Source organism: Equus asinus, chromosome 12 (assembly GCF_041296235.1).
Source record: "Equus asinus isolate D_3611 breed Donkey chromosome 12, EquAss-T2T_v2, whole genome shotgun sequence".
NCBI classification, from domain to species: Eukaryota; Metazoa; Chordata; class Mammalia; order Perissodactyla; family Equidae; genus Equus; species Equus asinus.
Genome location: NC_091801.1, coordinates 50,194,287 through 50,217,377, shown reverse-complemented (window position 1 = coordinate 50,217,377; position 23,091 = coordinate 50,194,287). Strand labels below are relative to the sequence as shown.

At 36.3% G+C, this 23,091-nt stretch overlaps 1 protein-coding gene across 5 annotated transcripts in view; it reads left to right on the top strand.

The window, feature by feature from the left end:
- RRM2B (ribonucleotide reductase regulatory TP53 inducible subunit M2B) overlaps nt 1-23,091 on the top strand; it is a 39,145-nt gene that overhangs the window by 3,605 nt on the left and 12,449 nt on the right. For 3 of the 5 annotated variants that reach the window (XM_070481426.1, XM_014828675.3, XM_014828753.3), the window contains exons 2-7: nt 4,552-4,610; nt 7,099-7,254; nt 8,831-8,947; nt 9,731-9,864; nt 10,297-10,391; nt 15,049-15,182. In XM_070481426.1, coding sequence (XP_070337527.1) covers nt 7,213-7,254; nt 8,831-8,947; nt 9,731-9,864; nt 10,297-10,391; nt 15,049-15,182 — 522 coding nt within the window. In that variant the 5' untranslated portion in view covers nt 4,552-4,610; nt 7,099-7,212. The remainder of the gene's footprint in view (nt 1-4,551; nt 4,611-7,098; nt 7,255-8,830; nt 8,948-9,730; nt 9,865-10,296; nt 10,392-15,048; nt 15,183-23,091) is intronic. The other 2 variants (XM_014828529.3, XM_014828891.3) reach the window with 1 other exon arrangement.

Sequence of the window (23,091 nt, the reverse complement as noted above, 5' to 3'; positions counted from 1 at the left end):
TGCTGCTCTGTGTCTTCTTCCTGGATAATCACGTCCAGCCCCTTGGCAACTACTCGTGGGATCTCCACCACCTAAGGGAAGGAGTGGAGATAGTGCCTCTGCCTGCTGGATATCTTGAAGCTGAACCCATTATCTTTTTTATTGATCAGATTGACTTTTTATTTTTTATTTATTTATTTTTAAATCAGAGTAGCTTTATTGAGTCCTGTGGAGGAATATGTGTATTCTTTTCTTTTTTTTTGAGGAAGATTAGCCCTGAGCTAACATCTGCCACCAAGCCTCCTCTTTTTGCTGAGGAAGATCAGCCCTGAGCTAACATCCATGCCCATCTTCCTCTACTTTATATGTGGGATGCCTATCACAGCATGGCTTGATAAGCAGTGTGTAGGTCCTCGCCTGGGATCCAAACTGGTGAACCCAGGCCGCAGAAGTGGTTCACGTGAACTTAGCCGCTGCACCACCAGCCGGCCCCTAAATTGACTTTTTTTTTTAAAGATTTTTAAATTTTTTTTTCTTTTTCTGCCAAAGCCACCTGGTACGTAGTTGTGTATTTTTAGCTTTCGGTCCTTCTAGTTGTGGCATGTGGGATGCCACCTCAGTGTCGCCTGATGAGTAGTGCCATGTCCATGCCCAGGATCCGAACCAGTGAAACCCTGGGCCACCAAAGCGGAGCGTGTGAACTTAACCACTTGGCCACGGGGCTGGCCCCCCAGATTGACTTTTTAAAGATTTTTGTGTTTGTAACTTTTTGTTGTTGTGGCTTGGGTTGGTGGAAGGAATTAATTCAAATTAAGCCTTTTTTAAACATCTAATGTGAGAAGCAAGAGTTTTTGTATAATTTATTTAGTTATTCTCCAGGTGTGGAACACTTTGTGTGTGTCTCATTTCTTGTTATCATCCAGTTGCTGGAGCTGGAACCCTCAAGGGTGTCTTCAACTCTTCCTAATCATGTTGTCCCAAATCCAAATTTTTAGCAAGAATTGTTAGTTCTACTTCTGAGTATTTCTTAAATCAGTCTTCTTTTGTGTTTCTACTGCTGATATCCTAGTTCAGGCAAGAGATGGGTAGTGCAATGATCTTTTAATTGTTCTCTCCACCTCCAATTTCCCTTCTAAGCTAGGCACATTTCTACAAAAGCGATCTTAAAACACAGATCTGATTTTGTTTTTCACCTGATTAAGAACTTTCAGTAGCTCCTAATAGTCTGCATGATAGAGGCCAGATGCCAAAGTGGTGTGTATCAAAGCAGACCACTTTGACCTGCTCCAAAATTTAAAAAGAATCAACATCTTAATATCCATTTAATAGGCAAAATAGGCATACCCACCTTAACCTCAGATAAAGCTTAGAGATGGAGTGTGTATTTTAAAAGCTGAAAGTTAAATTTTTGTTTGTTGTATTTCATTTCATCAAAATGATGACACTGAGGTTAAAAAAAAGTCAAAACTGTTGTATCAAAATGGCTATAGGAAAATAGCTGTAGGAAAATTCATATATGTTTACATTCAAGGCTCTCACATGGCTTTAACACCTGAGCCTATTTTCTAAACAAAATGTTAAGTGCAATACTAATTGATAGAATCTGCTTTTGTCTATTTTGTTAGGATTTTTAAGTTAATATATATAACATTACTTATAAAATCATGTTCACCATCAATAGTCTAGTTTTTAACCTTTACCTCTTTTGCCCTCTCTCCACCCGCTTCTCCTCTGGTAACCACTAATCTATTTCCTTATGTATGTGTTTGTTTATCGTCCACATATGAGTGAAATCATACAGTAATTGCTTTTTTCTGTCTGACTTATTTCAGTTAGCATAATACCCTCAGGGTCCATCCATGTTTTGAATGGCACGGTTTGTCTTTTTTTATGGCTGAGTGGTATTCCTTTGTATATAGATACATCTTCTTTATCCGTTTATCCGTTGATGGGCACTTGGGTTGCTTCTAAGTCTTGGCTATTGTGAATAATGCTGCAATGAACATAGGGGTGCAGACATCTTTTTGAATTAGTGTTTTCATGTTCTTTGGATAAATACTCAGAAATGGAATAGCTGGATCATATGGTATTTCTATTTTTAATTTTTTGAGAAATCTCCATACTGTTTTCCGTAGTGGCTGCACCAGTTTGCATTTCCACCAGCAGTGTATGAGCGTTCTTTTTTCTCTACATCCTCTCAAAGACTTGTTATTTCTTGTCTTTTTGATAATAGCCATTCTGATGGGTGTGAGGTGATATGTCATTGTGGTTTTGATTTGCATTTCCCTGCTAATTAGTGATGTTGAACATCTTTTCATGTGCATGTTGGCCATCTGTATGTCTTCTTTGGAAAAATATCTGTTCATATTCTCTGCCCATTTTTGATTAGGTTGTTTGTTTTTTTGTTGTTGAGTTGTATGAGTTCTTTATGTATTTTGAAAATTAGCCCCTTGTCAGATATATGATTTGCAAATATTTTCTCCAAGTTGGTGAGTTGTCTTTTCATTTTGTTTATTTATATGTTTTAAGTTAAATCAAATAGATTGACTATATCATTTTTTCTTAAAATTCCTTACTTTAACAAATTTTCAACTACCGGTTTGGGTCACTTTGAATAAGGGAGTCTCTACAGTATTTTTGTTACTATTAGTATTATTCTTTTTTCTTTTTCGTTTGGTTTTGAAAAAAAATCTTGGTTTGCTCATGAAAAATAGATATCAATAGTTACAGGGTTTTTGTTATTGTTGTTGTTTTTTAACTGCCTATCTTAAAATGATATTCTTCAGTTAAGCAGAGATAGCTAGAGAAACTTTCATCCGAGGTCATCCAAAACGAAACAAAAAAAAGACAACAACCTGGAAACACAAGTTCATGCATAGTAGTTTCCTTTCTGCACAGTATAAAATATTTCTCTCTCTTATTTTTGTTACTATTTTAAAAGGTTCAAAACACATTTAAAAGTGAAATTTTAATCTAACGTTTATGACATCAGAGGGGCCCCAGAGTTCTTCAGAGCATTTTTGGAAAAGTCATTGGGAAGTGTTTTCTGCCCTCTTTATAGTTTCATCTCCTTCTGTTGTCCCCCACATACCATGAAGTCCAGACTTAGAAAGTTACTTCTAGTTCTTTAAAAATGTCACATACCATCATGCCTTTTTTCACCTTGTTTTCTCTTCTAAAATTGGATTCTTAGCCCAGGTCCACAGAGTATACCCTGGAGAACCTAGAGCTTTGGAATGTATGACTCTCGTGACATTGTATTAAAATGCGTGTGGATTTTTCTAAGCATTATGAAAATAAGCAATATCATCTCTAGGGGCTGGCCCCATGGCTGAGTGGTTAAGTTCGCACGCTCTGCTGCAGGCAGCCCACTGTTTCGTTGGTTCGAATCCTGGGCGCGGACATGGCACTGCTCATCAAACCACGCTGAGGCAGCGTCCCGCATGCCACAACTAGAAGGATCCACAACGAAGAATATACAACTATGTACCGGGGGGTTTTGGGGAGAAAAAGGAAAAAAAAATGTAATTAAAAAAATATATATCATCTCTAGCCCAGCTCAAAGGTTTATGTTGGTTACCCCCTCTCTTCACATTGTAAAATCTTTCTTTTTTTAAAGATTTTATTTTTCCTTTTTCTCCCCAAAGCCCCTTGGTACATAGTTGTATATATTTTTTTTAGTTGTGAGTCCCTCTGGTTGTGCCATGTGGGACGCCGCCTCAGCATGGCCTGATGAGCGGTGCCATGTCTGCGTCCAGGATCTGAACCGGCGAAACCCTGGGCCGCCAAAGTGGAGTGCACAAACTTAACCACTCGGCCACGGCGCCGGCCCCCAATTCTTCTCTTAATAATCCACATATTATCAGGATGGAACAGGAAGAATGTATGTACAAATGTGACTTTCAGTCTAACTTAAAGGTACTAGCCTTCAGCAGTTTTCATAGATCCTGCCATTGATCAATTATTTATCAGCATTTAAAAACCCCATTCAGGGCCAGGATGATTGGTGCCAAAGGATTACTGCTCATGATGTCCTTTCCAACTTCCAATATGACCCACATAGCAAATATAGTGAAGGTAGAGAATTTCAGCTCTGAATAATACCGGTACCCCAGTGACAAAATATATAACAAAAGAAAAATGAAGATTTGTATCAAAATTTTGCATGGTGGTGATAAAAGCACAGTCAGGAAGAACAATGTGGGCCAAGACAAGTTTGAAATAACTATTGACTGCAGACCTCTGCCTTTTAAATTGGGCTTTAAATTTCAATATCTCACTTTTTAAGCCTTTCCAGAAGTTCTCTAGTTATTTCATGAATGAAGGTTCCTAGAGGGCAGTTGTAGAAGGTATTGACTAATCAAATTACTATGACAGTTCTTTTATCAGTTCTTTGAATATAGGAACAACCTTTAAAAGGCCAACCAGAAACATCCCAACAGTCAATAATAACAATAATAATTTAAAAAGCACTTGAGAGTGTGCAAAGTACTTTTGTTGATATTAGCTCCTCTGATCTTTATAACATTCCTTTGAAATAAGTATGGCAAGTATTATTGTCTTTATTTACAGATGATGATATGCAGATCAAATGACATGCCTGAAAACATGAATAATACTCTGCACTTATTGTAAGTGAACGCAATTTTGTACTATAATGAACAGTCTGGAATAAAATATGGTCATTTGATTCATGTCAAGTTCTGCTGTAGGGGTGGCAATTTCCAAAAAGCTGATTTTCAATCTTAATTTTCCTGTCTCATCATTCACCTGTGAAACACATCCCCATCAACAACGTGCTTCCTGACCTCACTGCATATTATGATTTTAACCTGGTGAAGGGGAAGGCTAATGCATTTTGAGAAAGTGTTACCAGTTCTTTTGAAACTTATACCAGTTAAAAATCACTGCTTTAAACCTTAGCATTTTGACTGTTTTTCACCAGCTTCAAATTACCTTGGTTCTTTCAACTTTATTTACAAAGAAATTGCTTTTATTTTTCTTGCTTTTTCCTAAAATCAAATTTGGTGGTTTCCTCCCCCAGTCATTTCACTGGTTACATCACTACCATTTGTTAAACTGACTTTACTTAGCAGGAAATAGTAGTGTATACTCCTTTTAGCCTTAGTTCATCTCACTGTTTCAAATTCTGGATTTTAGATGTAGGCTAGCCCCACTCTAGCTGCTATCCATACATACAGAGCTGTACCTTAAGGCAAGACTTTAAGTTCAGACATATATATCTCAGTTTGGTCTTATTTCTGCCACTTACTAGTAATGGGATCCTGGGTATGTTATTTACATCCTTCAAGACTTAGTTTCCCCATCTGTAAAATGAGAATATTGCTGTGTGACTGAGTTGTACAGATTAAGCAGAATAATGTGTATAAAGCATCTATGTAGTGCCGGCTCAGAACAGCCTTGATGCCAGACTCAGATGACCTGCTCTTATGTATACCTCCTGTTCTAGAGCCTGGAACTGCGGTGTCTCAGTATCTTATGCCACTTTTGAGGTTGTAAGCCTTCAATGGCAACACAAATAAACAAAAAACTTAACTTTCATTTTAGAAATTTGCTTAAATATTTGTGGAAGAATGTCGACTAAGTGCCAGGTACTATCGTAGGCTCTAGGGATTCCGCAAGAGTAAAGTTGCTTTCTACTCTCAAAAAGCATAGTCAAGAGGAGACTGTAGGCAAATAACAGGAAATTAAGTGGCAGTGAGCTATGTGCTATGTTAGGGACCTAATCCAGGCCTGTGTGTGTTGGGGGGAGACGTGGGGGCACCCAGAGAAGGCTTGATCTGAATGGTTATCAGATTATTTCACGGATGTATTGTGGTCTTATGTTAAATTTAAAAACTTTAAAGTTATCCAGTAATCTGAGCACAGGATAAAGAGAAATTAGCAGCCTATTCACTTACTTAGCTAATATTTATTGACATTGTGCTTGACACAGTACTCTGGGAACACCACAATAAATAAAAACTAGTCTCTACTCTTGCGGGCTCAGGTGCTCTATCTGGGGAGGCTCACACTTTTAAATAAGTAGTTATGAAATAAGACGGTCTGTTCTGTAGTGGCAGTATGTGTGAAGCATGCAAGCTCCGCCTGTATTTGTATAGCCTCATGCTTTGATTTGAGGTCTTTCTTTTATCTTGCCTTAGTCTCATTTGCGTTAACACACGTGCTTCAGAGAGGTATGAGGATTGGTGGAGGCAGTGGTGTGGATGAAGGAACCTGATGGATGGGCGTGGCGCAGGAGAGAGAGAGTTTGAGTTAGGAGTCTAGAATTTAAATGTATCCCAAAATCTTGATTTATACCCTTTTAGCCTATTTGTGTATACTTTGTATATACTCTGTCTCATATGTGCACCACTCTTCTGATACTTTTGCTATTTAAAGAAAATGTATGTGGCATTGTCCCCTGTTAGAGTTTCATCGTGTTTCCAAGCAGATTATATATAGGTGTGTGTTTCTCACTTTATTCCACAAAGTTTTGAGACATCACAGTGAGACCTTATGCAGTAATGTTAACTTGTCAAAAGCAAAAACAAATTGGTAGGTGGAAAGGTTCATATAAACAAAGGCTGTTAAGTTGTTGGTAAGGAGTTTTCAGATAAATGTTATAATATTTCAGTTAATATTAGAAAAGAAAATATTAAAATAAAAAAGTAGCTTATAACAGTAGCCTGTTTGTGCCAACATTCTATCTCTGAGAGAGGTGCCAAAGGGATATTTTGTCTACAAACTTAGCAGTTTGCCCACCATGACATTTATGGGTCTAGTTTTATGCTTATCTTCAAAGTAGCAATAATATTTTTGGGCGCTTATTATGTACCAGGCTCTGTTTAAAGTGCTTGTAATCATCAAAATTAACCCATGAGGTAGGTATTATTTTACTGGTGAGGAAACCGAGGCTCAGAGAAGTTAAGCAGCTTCCTGCAGTCACACAACTAACCAAACACCATTAACCTGCTACCACATGACAGTAAGGATTCAACCCAGGCAGACTGGCTCCCAAGCCTATGCTGTGTCTTGAATGCTCCCAGATGTATATTTAGATATGAATAAAGGGGAAATGTCTACACAAAATGGGTGTTTGTACTTTATTTTTCAAAGAGATTATCATCAGATACCAACGAAAATGAAGCGAAGTCAAATGAAGAGCCTCTCCTGAGAAAGAGTTCTCGCCGATTTGTCATCTTTCCAATCCAGTACCCCGATATTTGGAAAATGTATAAACAGGCACAGGCATCCTTCTGGACAGCGGAAGAGGTAAGTGGCATCACTTTCATCAGCATTCATGTTCTATGGTACAGTGTTCACGTATTCTGTTAGAGGACATTGAAAAGTTTTAACTTTTTTGTAAGATGCGTTGAATAAGATCAGTTGTATAAGGTAAAGTTTGAAATTACTGAGACTAAATACAGAGTTCTCCATTGTTTTGTGTTTAGACTACTGTCTATAAACGCTTTTCTTGCTGCAAAAATGTCATTCAGTCAGCCAGATTTTTACTAACAATATGTTTTAGAACATTTTCTATTTTTAAACAGCTTTTTGGTTTGCTATGACCAAATAACACTACTCTTTACTTATGGTCAGCAGAATAAATAAAGTTGCATTTATAGCCAAAAAAAATGAGAGTGAAAGTCTTTGGCACCCTGCTTTCAACTGAGAGACTTACCTGATTATACAGAATGGAGCTGTCACACAAAGAGGGACCACCCAAACAGTGCACTTACTTCTGAGCTGCCAGCTGGAATTCACAGTGTTCCTCCCTTCTGACTCTGCCCTCAGACACATCTAACCTGGCACAACCGCCCGGCAGACAGCATTGTGGTAGAAGCCTTTCTGTTAGTTTGGCGTTTTCCACCTAGGAAATGAATTGAACACAGCAAATTACGAAATACTTGCTAGTTTGGTAAGGACAGTTGGTCATGCAAATGGTTACTCTGTAGTCCAACTGAACACACAAGTAGTCATTCTCTTCATCTTTGAATATGATGGGTAATACCTACACAGCACTCTTGCTCTGTGTGTGTGTGTGTGTGTGTGTGTGTGTGTGTATTTATCTATAAAGATACATATATCTATTTGGATAGATATATTTGAATCTGTCTATTTACCTATTTTTTTGGAGACTGATTCTATACATGTAAACCCATGCTGTTAAGAATGCAGGCTCTGGAGCCAGACTACCTAGGTACAAATCTTGGCTCTACCACTTACTAGCTATAAAACTAGTAAAGTTGCTTAACCTCTCTGTGTATCCTCATCGGTAAATTGGGCTAATAGAATCTGGTTCATTGGGTTGTTATGTTGATTAATGAGATAAATCTCCTTAATGAGATTAATGCAATGTTTAGAATGTTACTTGGCACATGATAAGCACTAAATAAATGTATTTAGAATGGAGGAGATTTACACTAAAAATCAGAAAGCACCAATTTTTGTAGCTTCTATTATACTAATTTTACCCACTTACCCATCTTTGTTATATTGTATTGTTATATTGTTAACATCTTTGTTAAATTATAGTTAATATATAGAGCAAAAAACCAAAACAAAACAAAAATCTAGTATTTTAAAATTGGGTCATAGTGCTTGGCACACCTGAATGTCCCTAACTGTCTGTGGTTTTAGAAAGTTTTTTGTTAGACATGGGTAAGAGAACAAATGGAATACACAGGTGGCTTTTTCATTCATCATGTTAAAAAGGTACTCACAATACTTGGGTTTCTTGAAATTCACTTGAAAATTACTTGTATCTTTTAGCAAACATAATATATGTTGTACTATGACTAAGAGAATTTAACTCCAAGTTAAAATTTTGAAAATCTTTTTATTTCAGGTTGACTTATCCAAGGATCTCCCTCATTGGAACAAGCTTACATCAGATGAGAAGTATTTTATCTCTCATGTCTTAGCCTTTTTTGCAGCCAGTGATGGAATTGTGAATGAAAATTTGGTAAGATTTTTGTTTTATTTTACTTTTTTTCTCATTCAGCAGTTAAATGATGATAATGGCGGTAAGATAATTAGACTGAGCCTGAAAAATGATATCTAAGAAGTGAACTAGATGAAGCTTAACTCTTGAAAATGTCTTTCTGATGAAGTATCAGAGGAAAGGATACACTTCTTTCATTTGACCAGTAAATATCATGAAATCGAGCATATTGTACCAATCAAAACTACTTACAGTGCATAAATGTGAGTTGGATTTTTACCCTTAGATAGTGATCCTAATAGAGAACCTGCACCTTAATAACTCTTCTGGAGTTCTGTAATAGAGCGCTGCGTTCTGGCTCCCCATTTTTATACTTGCATTCTGGTTGGCCAGGAGGCGTGCTTTCTTGTTAAAGAGAATAGAAATATACAAACTTTCATCATGAATTTGTAGGGGCTTCAATAGGTCTACTGTCTACTGTTGGAAAATAAAAATGACTTGAGGTTAATCTTGCAAAGCAAAATTATTTTTGGTAGATGTTCTAAAATTTACTTGGCTACATAGACAGTATCTCCACCTAACAGGTCAATTTATTTAATTGCTTAAGAATATATTATGCAAGTAACTTATTGTAGAGGATTGATGGATAAACCGTACTGCTTTCAATAGCCCATATGGTCTTTCTGACTTGTTTGTGGCATGACAGGCAATTTTTAAGTGATAATTATGATGTCCAGGTTCTGATTTGCAGTGTTTACTGAGAGGCCACAGAATTGGATGTGTTTGTTTCCCTTATTTTCTTAGGTGGAGCGCTTTAGTCAGGAGGTGCAGGTTCCAGAGGCTCGCTGTTTCTATGGCTTCCAAATTCTCATCGAGAATGTTCACTCAGAGATGTACAGTTTGCTAATAGACACTTACATCAGAGATCCCAAGAAAAGGTATTACTGCTGGGATTTTATTTACAAAGCTTTATCCTATTGCTTGGTTATGTTAAGAGCAGAATTTATGCCAAAACTAAATGTTAGGGAAATATTCAAATATGGAAGTTTAGGAGTATAATATTTTCTATTGGTTAATAATGTGTTGGGTTAAAAAAAAGCTTGTATAGAACCTGTTAATCTCTGGAGCTCATTCTGTTTAGCAATTGAATATTTGAATTTAGTCAATTTAGTTTCAAACTAGATCCAAACCACTAATTTGAGTTTTATTTTCATTTCTATATTTTATGGACATGCAAAAATACAGAAAAACTACAGCTCTAGTAGCGTACCTTAGAGGTGCAATTATTTCTCTGATTAACCTATGAAAATTTGTTCTAATTAAGAAAAACAAGTGAATAACTTTGCCATTAATTCTTTTGTTTTTTTCAGGGAATTTTTATTTAATGCAATTGAAACAATGCCATATGTTAAGAAAAAAGCAGATTGGGCCTTGCAATGGATAGCAGATAGAAAGTCTACTTTTGGTATGTAGCTTTAATTTATATATGATCAAGTTTGCCTCGGGTGATAGAACATTATTTTACGGGGTATGACTATCCAGTACTAATCAAAGGCACGGAATGGAAAAGGAGTACAACTGTCTCAATATGCATCTTTAGTAGAATCATTATTTCTAATAATTAACTAGAAACCAGTGATAAAATAAGCTAAAGCTTTTATCTATTCTGTTTAATAAGTTGAAAGTTGAAATGTTAAGGTGTCAGTGCATAATTACAGGTAAATAGGAGTCAGTCACATAGAATCTGACAAGTGTATTATGGCAATCCAAAATTTATGTCTGCTTTCAGGAATATTTATTTTAAGGATTTAAAGCAAGTCAAAGTCTTTACATTTTTCATTGAACAAATATGTAGTTTCTGAAAAACTAAAAATTAGTGTGCTCAACTAGAGCAAGAAACAGTTTGCAATAATAGGCTTATTTTTCACAGATAATAAGTTAATTGCAAACACCCTTATGGATGAGTTGAGGTCCAGTAACATTTTTTTAAGGAAGTGATTAACATTGTATCAATAAGTGTCTTTAAATCTAATAAAATATTCAGATATTTTATTTGAATACCTCTAAGTACCTGTCTCCTTCTTATCTGTTTCATAATTGGTGGTCTTTAGTTTCTGCTTTTATTCATTATTTAGGGAAATCAGGTCTCAAAATTTTTGGTCTCAAGACTCCTTTGCACTCTTAAAAATTATTGAGGACTGCAAAGTGCTTTTGTTTGTGTGGGTTATTGATATTTCCGTATTAGAAATTAAAAACCAAGAAACTTAAAAATATTATTAATGCATTTTAAAATAATGGTAGTACTGATTTTATTTTAACATAAATAACATATATTTATGAAAAAACACTATATTTTCCAAAACAATTAATGAGAAGAAGGGCATAGTTTTGCATTTTTGCAAATCTCTTTCATATCTGGCTTAATGGAAGTCAGCTGGATTATATCTGCTTCTGCATTCAGTTTGTTGCAGAATTGTTGTTTTAGTTGAAGTATACAAAGAAAATCCACCTTCATTCAGATATGTTGTTAGAAAAGGGAGGAGCATTTTCTGAGGCTTTTCAGATTATTGTGGATATGTCACACTGCCTCTGGAAAACACCACTGTACACTCATGAGAGAATGATAGTTAAAAAGATAAATAGTGCCTTAGTGTTATTATGAAAATAGTTTTGACCTCACAGACCTCCTGGGTCTGTGGATCTCCAGGGACACCTGGATAACCCATCGAGAACCAGTGATGTAATGTAAGATATGGGCAAGCATGTAATATATCAAGGAAGAAACAGATATGTTTGCATTGCCTTTGGTTCATTTTCAGAATGAGAAAAGCTGTGGTTCTCAATGTGCATAAAAATCAGCCTAGAATTTGTGGAAAAACTCTGCAGAATCGTAGTCCTCACCAGAGAGTGATTTAGGAGGCGCAGGTGGGACTGAGAAATCTGCGTTTGATACCCAGCTGATTCCCTCACAAGTGGTTTGAGAAGCACACTTTGAGAAATATTGGCTTTATGGAAAAAAGAAGAGAAATATCAAGGTGTTTAATATGCGCTGAAAATATTAGTATGGATGGGTACTGATGGAAAATGATGAACAGGCTCACAGAAAGCATGTATTTCATGATACTGCCAAAGAGAGTAACCTAGATGTAGAGAAAATAGAGGAGGGTGGCAGTAGGCATGCAACAACATCAGGGGCTCCAGTTAAATTCTCCGTGTTTCTTACTCAAGGTAAACCCCATTTAGGGTTCTGACTCAGGGTCTCAGAGGAAAAAACATGGTCTAAAACAGTGTAGGGGGGAGTGGAATGGGTGGTGGGAAAGGGAAAAAGTGAAGAGCACATTGGTGGCTTTCCTCTTTGGGAGTGGAGCTAAAAGACAATAACATGAACTACTGTCTAGCTTGGCAGCACACTTGTACATCCATTTAACCAGCTGGGGAAGTGCAGTTTTGTGAACTAATTGTGCCACCTGCACTATTAGTAGCTTTAGGTTGACAAAGGCAGCTCTTTCATCTGGCTTAGGGCCTTGCCAAGCACTCTTAGTGACCTTGGTGACTTCTGCACCGATTAGAGCCCAGTACAGCAACTGTTCTTGCCTTACATCCAGACTCCTCTAATCCTTTACTTTTCGTTAAAAAGAACCTAAGAATACTCCTTAAAAAATATCTTCAGGGGCCGGCTCCGTGGCCGAGTGGTTAAGTTCGCGTGCTCCGCTGCGGCAGCCCAGGGTTCAGATCCTGGGCGCGGACATGGCACCGCTCGTCAGGCCACGTTGAGGCGGCGTCCCACATCCCACAACTAGAAGGACCTGCAACTAAGATATACAACTGTGTACGGGGATGGGGGGGGGGGGTTTGGGGAGATAAAGCAGAAAAAAAAAAAAGGTTTGGCAAGAGTTGTTAGCCCAGGTGCCAATCCTTAAAAAAAAAAAAGGAAGATTGGCAACAGTTGTTAGCCCAGGTGCCAATCTTTAAAAAAAAATCATCAGATTGTTTGAAAGTTGATGTGTTTTAAGGAGATTCAATTCCTGTAGAGCTAAAAATTCCTAGTTAAATATCTGCTTAGTTTAAAAAATATCTTTAAAGAATTTTATAACATTAAGTATATAGATTCAAGCTTAATATGTGTAATGAAGTTACATGTCAAACCTCAAAAAAGTATTAGTTAACAGTCTTACTGCATTGCATCATAGAGGTCAGTTGTATCTAAAAAATACATCCTACGTTTCCATCTCTAAGACAAATCATGGAATCTTCACATTCATTATGGCTTTTAGAAGAAATGTTTTGGAAGTCTCTTTTTAGTTCTCATCTATTCTCTAAAATTTGTAAAATTTAACCCTTATAATCCATGAATCCTCTCCAAAAAAGAATAGCCTTCTATAACTATTTGTTATGATTTTCATTTTTTAGCATTCATGAGAATGCATAGAATAGTTAAAATAACAATTTTCCTCTTATTCACAATGTTTGTATTAAGTTATAGTCTAGTTCCCTTACAGATAAATGTCCACATGACATCACCTTTATGTCAATTAAAAATGTATCAATTATAACTATCCACTATCTTATTAGTAGTAAGATGAAATATATAGTAATCTATAGTTAACCTAATGACAAATCTCCATCTTAAAACAAATATAACTAAATAGTCTAAAGAGCCATTTTTGTTTTCACGAGAGTAAGCAGAACTAAGTTATTATTATTATATTTTAATACTTAGCATATACTACACTAAAGATTCTTCTCTTGCTAATTCCTTCATACAGTATGTACTCAGTAAGTGCTTATTTAATTTCTATTTCTTCTGTCATTTTTTTCAAAGTGACTTTTTAAATTGTGTTTATAAAAATAAAATCCTATAGAAGTTTTTCTGATGTTTTGGCCTATTAATAGACAAGTATTTGATACAATTGATCTGTCTGGCTTGGTTTGTTTAAGATAATCAAGGAAAAGACCAAGGACGAACCAGAGCACTATTTAAGGGCAGCCAGAAATATTTAAATTTAGTTGACTTTCGTTTTGAAATTTATATAATTACTTTTGTTCTGGAAGTTATAAATATTTATTCAGTTTCAGCATCAAATTTTGGCAATTTCTATGGAATGGATTGTAATGTCTTTTATCATCTAGTGCTTTTATAGTTTCCATAGATTCAGTTCAGGACACATTTATTAAACCCCTGCCACTGCGTTTGGTACTGGGACAAGTACTGGGATACAAACTACGATGTCATCTATGAGACAGGTCTGTAGTTGGTTCAAGCACGCAGCTGCCTTTATCTCACAGTCTTGTGGAACGAGCCTTTCTCCCTAGACAGACATATATATGAATATTTCTCCTGAGCATGTGCAATGTGGTATAAGGGGCTGGCGAATGATCTTCTTTTGGGTGAGACCTATAATCATCCCCAGGAATAGTGTTACAAATATGATGTCACTATAGAGGTTTTAGGAGATGGGCTTCTGCAAAGTCCTTGAGTAAAATTGGGCCTTATAGGTTTACCAGAAGACAGTATTTTTGCTTAAATGGGATATTTTATCCAATAGATATGTTTATTATTGTCAGCTGGATTTATCTATTTTTTTAAATTGCAGGTACATGGCAATGTTTTTTGAAATGTTTACTGCTAATCTGTAAGATACCTTAAATTTCTAAAAATATAAACCTCAGTAACCTCCCCTCTTCTGACCAAAAGGAGGGAGACGTTTGTGATAAAATCCGTCTTCTGTTTTCTACTCCAGTACACACATACGTATGTGCACATATTGCACTCACACGCGTGTACCTGTGCTCACAGGCATGTGTGGTGCACAGATAAATCACCTCTTTTTTTGGGTATGGAAAGCTCTCCTTTGTCCAGATACCAAGACACTCATAGGAATCCAGTGTCTGGCATAGGATTTGAAGTAGACATGCGTTTCTATTCTAGTAGGTAGAGGTGGTGAATTTCTTCCTCTGAAGACCCTTGGCTATGGCACTAACTTGTTGATTTTGTTTTTTGGCAAAATAGTTGTGGTATTGTTATAAAAAATACGTGTAAAATATATATTATGTATATGTAAGCTTGAAAATGTCTGCAGTATATGATATTTCAGAAAGTGAAACTATTTTATGTCTCCTAGGGGAAAGGGTGGTGGCCTTTGCTGCTGTAGAAGGAATTTTCTTCTCGGGATCTTTTGCTGCTATATTCTGGCTAAAGAAAAGAGGTCTTATGCCTGGACTCACTTTTTCCAATGAACTCATCAGCAGAGATGAAGTAAGGAATGAAGAATTCTTCTAGTTATATTTGTATTCATATTTGGTGTTCATTTATTTTTCTTTCCCTTGGAAAATGCTTATGATGACAAAAGTATCCTGCTAGTTAAAAGAAAATAGGAAATCGTTTCTTCCTTGGCTTTTAAGATGCTGTATTTTCCCCCTACCTCTTACTGTTCCTCCTCAGTCTCCTCTGCTCATCCTTAAATATCGTTGTACTCCTGGGTTCCCACCTTGTCCTCTCTCTTCACTGTACATGACCTCCTGGCTGATCTTGTTAATTCTCATGGAATCAGCTATCATCTGGATGCTCATCACAACTAAAACTTTATCTTTAACCCAGATATTCTTTCCTGAGCTCCAAACCCATGTATTCAAGTGCATGTTAGACGTTTTTCTCTTGGAAGGCTCCACAAATATCTCAAACCTAATATTTCAGAAATCGAATTCATCATCTTTCTCCCAAAATTTGTTCTTCCTTCTGTTTGCTCTTTCTCATTGAGTGGTGCTACCTTCTATCCAATCATCAAAATTTGAAATTTGGGAGTCATTTTAGTTTTCTTCTTTTCTTTTTCAGCCACATCTAATCAATAATTAAGTTTTTTCTTTTTAATTGAGCTAACATTGGTTTATAACATTATATCAGTTTCATGTGTACCACATTATAATTTGACTTCTGTATACACTACAGCATGCTCACCACCGAAATCTGGTTTTCCTCCATCCGCCCCAAATTGATCCCTTTTACCCATTTTACCCTCCTCCCACCCCCTCTTTCCCTCTGGTAACCACCAACCTGTTCTTTGTATCTGTGTGTTTGTTTTTTTTGTTCATTTATTTTGGGTGGTTTTTTTTTTTTTTTTGGTATATTCCACATATGAGGGAAATCATACAATATTTGTCTTTCTCTTTCTGACTTGTTTCACTTAGCATAGTACCCTCAAGGTCCATCCATGTTGTTGCAAATGGCAAGATTTCACCTTTTTTGTTATGACTGAGTAGTATTGTGTATATATACCACATCTTCTTTATCCATTCATCCATCAATGGGCACTAAGGTTGTTTCCATATATTGGTTATTGTAAATAATGCTACAAGGAACATAGAGATGCAGGTATCTTTTCGAGTTAGTGTTTTCATATTCTTTGGATAAAAACCTGGAAGTGGAATTGCTGGATCTTATGGTAGTTATACTCTTAGTTTTTTAAGGAATCTCCATACTGTTATCCATATGGCTGCACCAGTTTACATTCCTGCCAACACTGTACAAGGGTTCCCTTTTCTCCATATCCTCTCCAACACTTGTTATTTCTTGTCTTTTTGATAATAGTCATTTTAATGGGCATGAAATGGTATTTCATTATGGTTTTGATTTGCATTTCCCTAATAATTAGTGATGTTGAACATCTTTTCATGTGCCTAATGGCCATCTGTATGTCTTCTTTGGAAATTGTCTATTCAGATCCTCTGTCCATTTTTTAATCAGGTTGTTTTTTTGTTGTTGAGTTGTATGAGTTCTTTATATATTTTGGATATTAACACCTTATCACATGTATGATTTGCAAATATCTTCTCCCCTTCAGTAGGTTGTTTTTTCATTTTGTTGATGATTTCCTTTGCCATGCAGAAGCTTTTTAGTTTGATGTAGTCTCATTTGTTTATTTTTGCTTTTGTTTCCCTTCCCTGAGGAGACATATCCCAAAAGATACTGCTAAGACCAATGTCAAAGAGCATACTGCCAATGTTTTCTTGTAGGAGTTTTATGGTTTCAGGTCTTACATTTAAGTCTTTAATCCATTTTAAGTTAATTTTTGTGTATGATGTGAGATAGTGGTCTAGTTTCATTCTTTTGCATGTGGCTGTCTGGCTTTCCTAACACCACTTATTGAGGAAATTTCCTTTCTCCATTGTATGTTCTTGGCTCCTTTATTATAAATTAGTTATCCATAGGTGTGTGGGTTTATTTCTGGGCTCTCAATTCTGTTCCATTGATCTATGTGTCTGTTTTTCTGCCAATACCGTGCTGTTTTGATTACCATAGCTTTGTAGTATAATTTGAAATCAAGGAGTGTGATTTCTCCAGCTTTGTACTTTGTTCTGAGGATTGCTTTGGCTATTTGGAGGTCTTTTGTGGTTCCATAAGATTTTAGGTTTTTTTCCTTCTATTTCTGTAAATAATGTCATTGGGATTTTGATAGGGATTGCATTGAATCTGTAGATTGCTTTAGATAATATGGACATTTTAACAACGTTAATTCTTCCAATCCACGAGCACAGGGTATCTTTCCATTTCTTTGTGTCTTCAATTTCTTTAAAGAATGTCTTACAGTTTTCAGTGTACAGGTATTTCACCTCCTTGATTAAATTTATTCCTAGGTATTTTATTCTTTCTGTTAGGATTATAAATGGGATTTAAAAAAATTTTTTCTTTCTACTAATTCATTGCTAGTGTATAGAAACACAACATATTTTTGTGTATTGATTTTGTACTCTGCATCTTTACTGTATTCATTTATTATTTCTAATAGTTTTTCGGTGGATTCTTTAGAGTTTCCTGTATGTAAAATCATGTCGTCTGCAAATAGTGACAGTTTTACTTCCTCCTTTCCAATTTGGATGCCTTTTATTTCTTTTTCTTGCCTAATTTCTCTGGCTAGGACTTCCAATACTATATTAAATAAGAGTGGTGAGAGTGGGCATCTTTGTCTTGTTTCTGATCTTAGAGGGATAGCTTCCAGTTTTTCACCATTGACTATGATATTAGCTTTGGGTTTGTCATATATGGCCTTTATTATGTTGAGGTACATTCCATCTATACCCATTTTATTGAGAATTTTTATCATAAATGCATGTTGAATCTTGTCAAATGATTTTTTTGCATCTATTGAGATGATAATAGGATTTTTATTCTTCATTTTGTTATGGGGGTGTATCACGTTGATTTATTTGTAGATGTCGAACCATCCCTGCATTCCTGGGATAAATGCCCCTTGTTCATGGTGTATGATTCTTTTAATATTTTGTTGTATTTGGTTTGCTAATATTTTGTTGATAATTTTTACGTTTATGTTCATCATAGATATTGGCCTGAAATTTTCTTTTTTTGTGTTCTCCTTGTCTGGTTTTGATATCAAGGTAATGTTGGCCCCATAAAATGAGTTAGGAAGTGTTCTCTCCTTTCAGTTTTTTGGAAGAGTTTGAGAAGGATAGGTATTAAATCTTCTTTGAATGTTTGGTGGAATTCACCAGTGAAGCCATCTGGTCTTGGACTTTTGTTTTTTGGGAGGTTTTGATTACTGATTCAATCTCCTTACCAGTGATCAGTCTATTCATATTTTTTATTTCTTCATGATTCAGTATTGGAAGATTGTATGATTCTAAGAATTCATCCGTTTCTTCTAGGTTGTCCAATTTGTTGCTGTATAGCTGTTGATGGTAGTCTTTTATAATTCTTTGTACTACCATGTTATGCATTGTAACTTCTCTTTTGTTTCTGATTTTATTTATTTGAGCCTTCTGTCTTTTTCTTAGTGAGTCTAGCTAAAGGTTTGTCAATTTTATCTTTTCAAAGAACCAGCTCTTTGTTCCATTGATCTTTCATGTTGTCTTTTTAGTCTCTCTTTCATTTATTTTTGCTCGATTTCTATTATTTCCATCTTTCTACATCACTTTGGGCTTAGTTTGTTCTTTTTTCCTAGTTCCTTTATGTATAAGGTTAGATTGTTTGAGATTTTTCTTCTTTCTTGAGGTAGGCCTATATTGCTATAAACTTCCCTCTTAGTACTGCTTTTGCTGCCTCTCATAGATTTTGGCATGTCTTATTTTCGTTTTCATTTGTCTTCAGGTATTTTTTGATTTCTCTGTTGACCCAGTAGTTGTTCAGTAGGGTGTTCTTTAGTCTCCACATATTTGTGATTTTTTTCCAGCTTTCTTCTTGTAGTTAATTTCTAGTTTCAAACCATTGTGGTTAGAAAAGATGCTTGATGTTATTTCAGTCTTCTTAAATTTATTGAGACTTGTTTTGTTTCCCAGCATATTCCTTGAGAATGTTGCATGTGCACTTGCTTTTGGATGAAATGTTCTGTTTATATCTGTTAAGTCCATCTGGTCTAATGTTTCACTTAAGGCCAGTGTTTCCTTGTTGGCTTTCTGTCTGAATGCTCTATCCATTGATGTAAGTGGAGTGTTAAAGTCCCCTACTATTATTGTGTTGCTGTCAATTTCTCCCTTTAGGTCTGTTAATAATTGCTTTATATATTTTGGTGTTCCTATGTTAGGTGCACATATAGTAATAAATGTTATGTCTGCTTGATGGATTGTCCTCTTTATCATTATGTAATGCCTGTCTTTGTCTCGTGTTACCTTTTTTGGCTTGAAGTCTGTTTTATCTGACATGAGTCTGGCTGCACCCACTTTCTTTTGGCTGCCATTTGCTTGGAGTACCGTCTACCGTCCCTTTAAATTTATGTTTGTCTTTAGAGCTGAGGTTAGTCTCCCAGAGCAGCAGATAGTTGGGTCTTATTTTTTAATTCATCTAGCCACTCTGTGCCTTTTTTTTTTCTTTTGCAGATGATTACCCCTGAGCTAACACCTGTGCCAGTCTTCCTCTATTTTGTATATGGGTTGCTGCCCCAGCATGGCTTGATGAGTAGTGTAGGTCCACCCCCAGGTCTGAACCCACAAACCTGGGCCATTGAAGCAGAGCATGCTGGACTTAACCACTGTGCCATGGGGCCAGCCCCACTGTGTCTTCTGACTGGTGAATTTTCATTTAGGGTGATTATTATTATATGAGGATTTAGTACTGCCATTTTATCTTTTGTTTTCTGCTTGCTCTATATCTTCATTGTTTCTTTTCTCTTGTGTTTCTATCTCCCATTTTAGTTTGGTGGTTTTCTATGATGTTTTTTCAGTTTCTTCTTCTTTTAATGTTTCATGTCTCTGCTCTAGATTTTTGTTTTGTGGTTACCATGAGGTTTGTATAAAATGTCTCATGGATGAAATAGTCCTTTTTCTGCTGATAACATCTTCATTTACCTATACAGGTTCTGTCCTTTTCCTCTTTCCATTTTATGATTTTGTGTCACAAATTATTCCTTTTTATGTTGTGAGTTTGTTACCAACTTGAAGTAGCTATAGTTGTTTTTAATTTTTTTCCCTTTAATCTTTATGCTGTAATTAAGTATTTAACAATCTATTCTGATATAGAGTTGCAATTTTCTGAATCTACTTGTCTATTTATCACATTACTCAAAGTTTTGTGTACTTTGCCTTTTCATTTCAGGTAGAACAGCTCCTTTCAACATTTCTTGTAAGGCAGTTCTAGTGATGATGAACTTCGTCTGCTTTTGTTTGTCCAGGAACCTTTATTTCTCCTTTATATCTGAAGGATAACTTTGCTTGCTAGAGTAATCTTGGCTGATAGTTTTTATCTTTCAATATATTGAGTATGTCATTCCACTGTCTCCTGGCCTTTAGAGTTTCTGCTGAGAAATCTGTTGATATCCTAATGGTGGTTCCTTTGTAGATTACTATCTTTTTTCCCCTGGCTGCCTTTAAAAGTCTTTCTCTATCATTGACATTTAACAGTTTTAATATAATGTGTCTTGGAGAAAGTCTTTTTGCATTGAGATAATGAGGTGTTCTGTTAGCTTCATGGACTTGTGTATCCAGTTTCTTCCCCAGGTTTGGGAAGTTCTCAGCTGTTATTTCTTTAAATAAGCTCTCTGCTCCCTTTTCCTTCTCTTCTCCTTCTGGGATACCCAATATTCTTATGTTACCTTTTCTAATGGAGTCAGACAGTTCTTGTAGAATTTCTTTATTTTTTAAAAATCTTACTTCCCTCTCTTTTTCTACCTAAATTATTTCTAGGTTTCTATCTTCAAGCTTGTTAAGTCTCTCTTCCGTATGGTCTGCTCTATTTCCAATGCTTTCTAATGCATTCTTCATCTCATTTGTTGAGCTCTTCAGCTCCAGAACTTCTGTTTGGTTCTTTTTTTTAGAATTTTAATCTTTTTGGTAAAGTTTTCCTTCTGTTCATTAATTTTATTCCTGAGCTCATTGAACTGCCTTTCTGAGTTTTCTTGTAGTTCATTGAGTTCCTTCATGACAGCTATTTTGAATTCTCTATCAATTAGATTGCAATCATCCATGACTTTAAGTTTGGTTTCTGGAGAATTGTCATTTTCTTTTTTTGATAGTGTGTTACCATGGTTTTTCATAGTGTTTGCTGAGTTGTTTCATGGTTGCTTGTCTACCAGTGCATTTGAAATAGTGAACACTTTTCTTATTTAGGTAAAGCTTTGTTTACTTTGATTCTAACAATACATCAGGTTTGTAATTAGAGGCCTTTCTTTTGTTTTTCAGTAGGTGATGATATAGCACAAGTTTTTGGTTTCTCTCACCTGAGCTGTCTCTGGCTATATTTGTGAATTGACACTTTCCACCCTCCACTGCCTCTGCGAGAGGTGTTGCTGGTGCCCTCTTCATCACTGCTTGTGCCTCTGGGGTCACTTGTATCTTGCTGCTGCTGGTGTTGCTAAGGTCTCTGGTATCACCACCGGGGATACCACAATGGTGGGCACCTCCGCTACGTCTGGGGTCACCTGGGTCACCCACACTGCCATGGTGCGGGGAAGGAGAGTGTGGAGTGGGGGGAGCCAGGCTCTCAAGCACCTCTGCTGTGTCCAGGGTTGTTGAGTTACAGGTACCACTACCACAGGCAGGGAGGACAGAATTGCAGGTGCCAGCACGGCTGGAGGGATTGGGGTCACAGGCCCAGCACCCAGTGCTGCCCAGTGCCCTGTGGCTGGGGGCACTTCTGTGGCTGGGAGGCTGCAGTCATGTATACTGCCTCCCCTGCTGCTACCGGGTTCCCTAGAGCTGTGGCGTCAGTTGGGGGAGCTGTGATTGTGTGCACCACCTCTGCTTTCTCCCAATTCTGCCTCCTCTGTGTGTTCTAATCCACCCACCTTCAGATGTACAGATGTGTGGATCTTTGTGGTGTCCTGGTGTGTTGGGCAGAGGAACCTTTGAGTTATAGATGTTTTACTATCTGTAGATTGAAGGGGAGAGGCAAAGGGAATGTTTCATGCTACCATGATACTGACATCACCCTATAACTAAATCTTGTCTCTCTGCCTGTGATACCCTTTCTATCTTTCCTACCACTTTTTTTTTTTTTTTGGTCTGTTGATTACCTTCTCATGAGTTAAAACTCAGAACTTTCCTGACCCAATTAGGTAAAATTGACCACTCTTTCCTGTTCCTTAGAGTCCATAGCATGTAGTGTGCTTCTTGTCTCTCTCCTCTGCTAGACTCTAGGCTCCTTGAGTGCAGAAACCTTGTCTTATTTATCTTTCTTTTCTCAGTGTTTAGCCCATCACAGCTATTTGGTTCACATTTGACTACACTAATCCTGGCCCCTCAGCTTATTTCTGAGTGACCTTGTCAAGTCACTTAGCTTCTCCGAGCCTTAGTTTCTTCAATTATAAACCTCAACAGGGTTTTGTTAAAATACAATGAAACAGTATGTGTGAAAGTACTTTTATATGCCATAAAATGCTCCTTCTAATTACTTTTTGTTGATTCATGGCTTTAAATTTCCAATAATTTGTATTATAAATGTCATACATGATTATTATAGAGAATTAAGAGAATAAAATCTCTCAATCTCAACACACAGGGATAACCACTTTCAGTATTTCATTTTATTTCCTTCTAGACAGTTTTCTACATTTAAATCTATGTAGATGTATACAAACATCATATTTTGCAATTTGAGATATTTTGCTTTATTCATGTTTTTATGAGCTAAGATATTCTTTTTTCACTTAGAATTTTGTTAGCATTTTTCTATGACATTAAGTAGTTTTTGGAAACACTGGTTTTGTTAGATATATAATATTCTA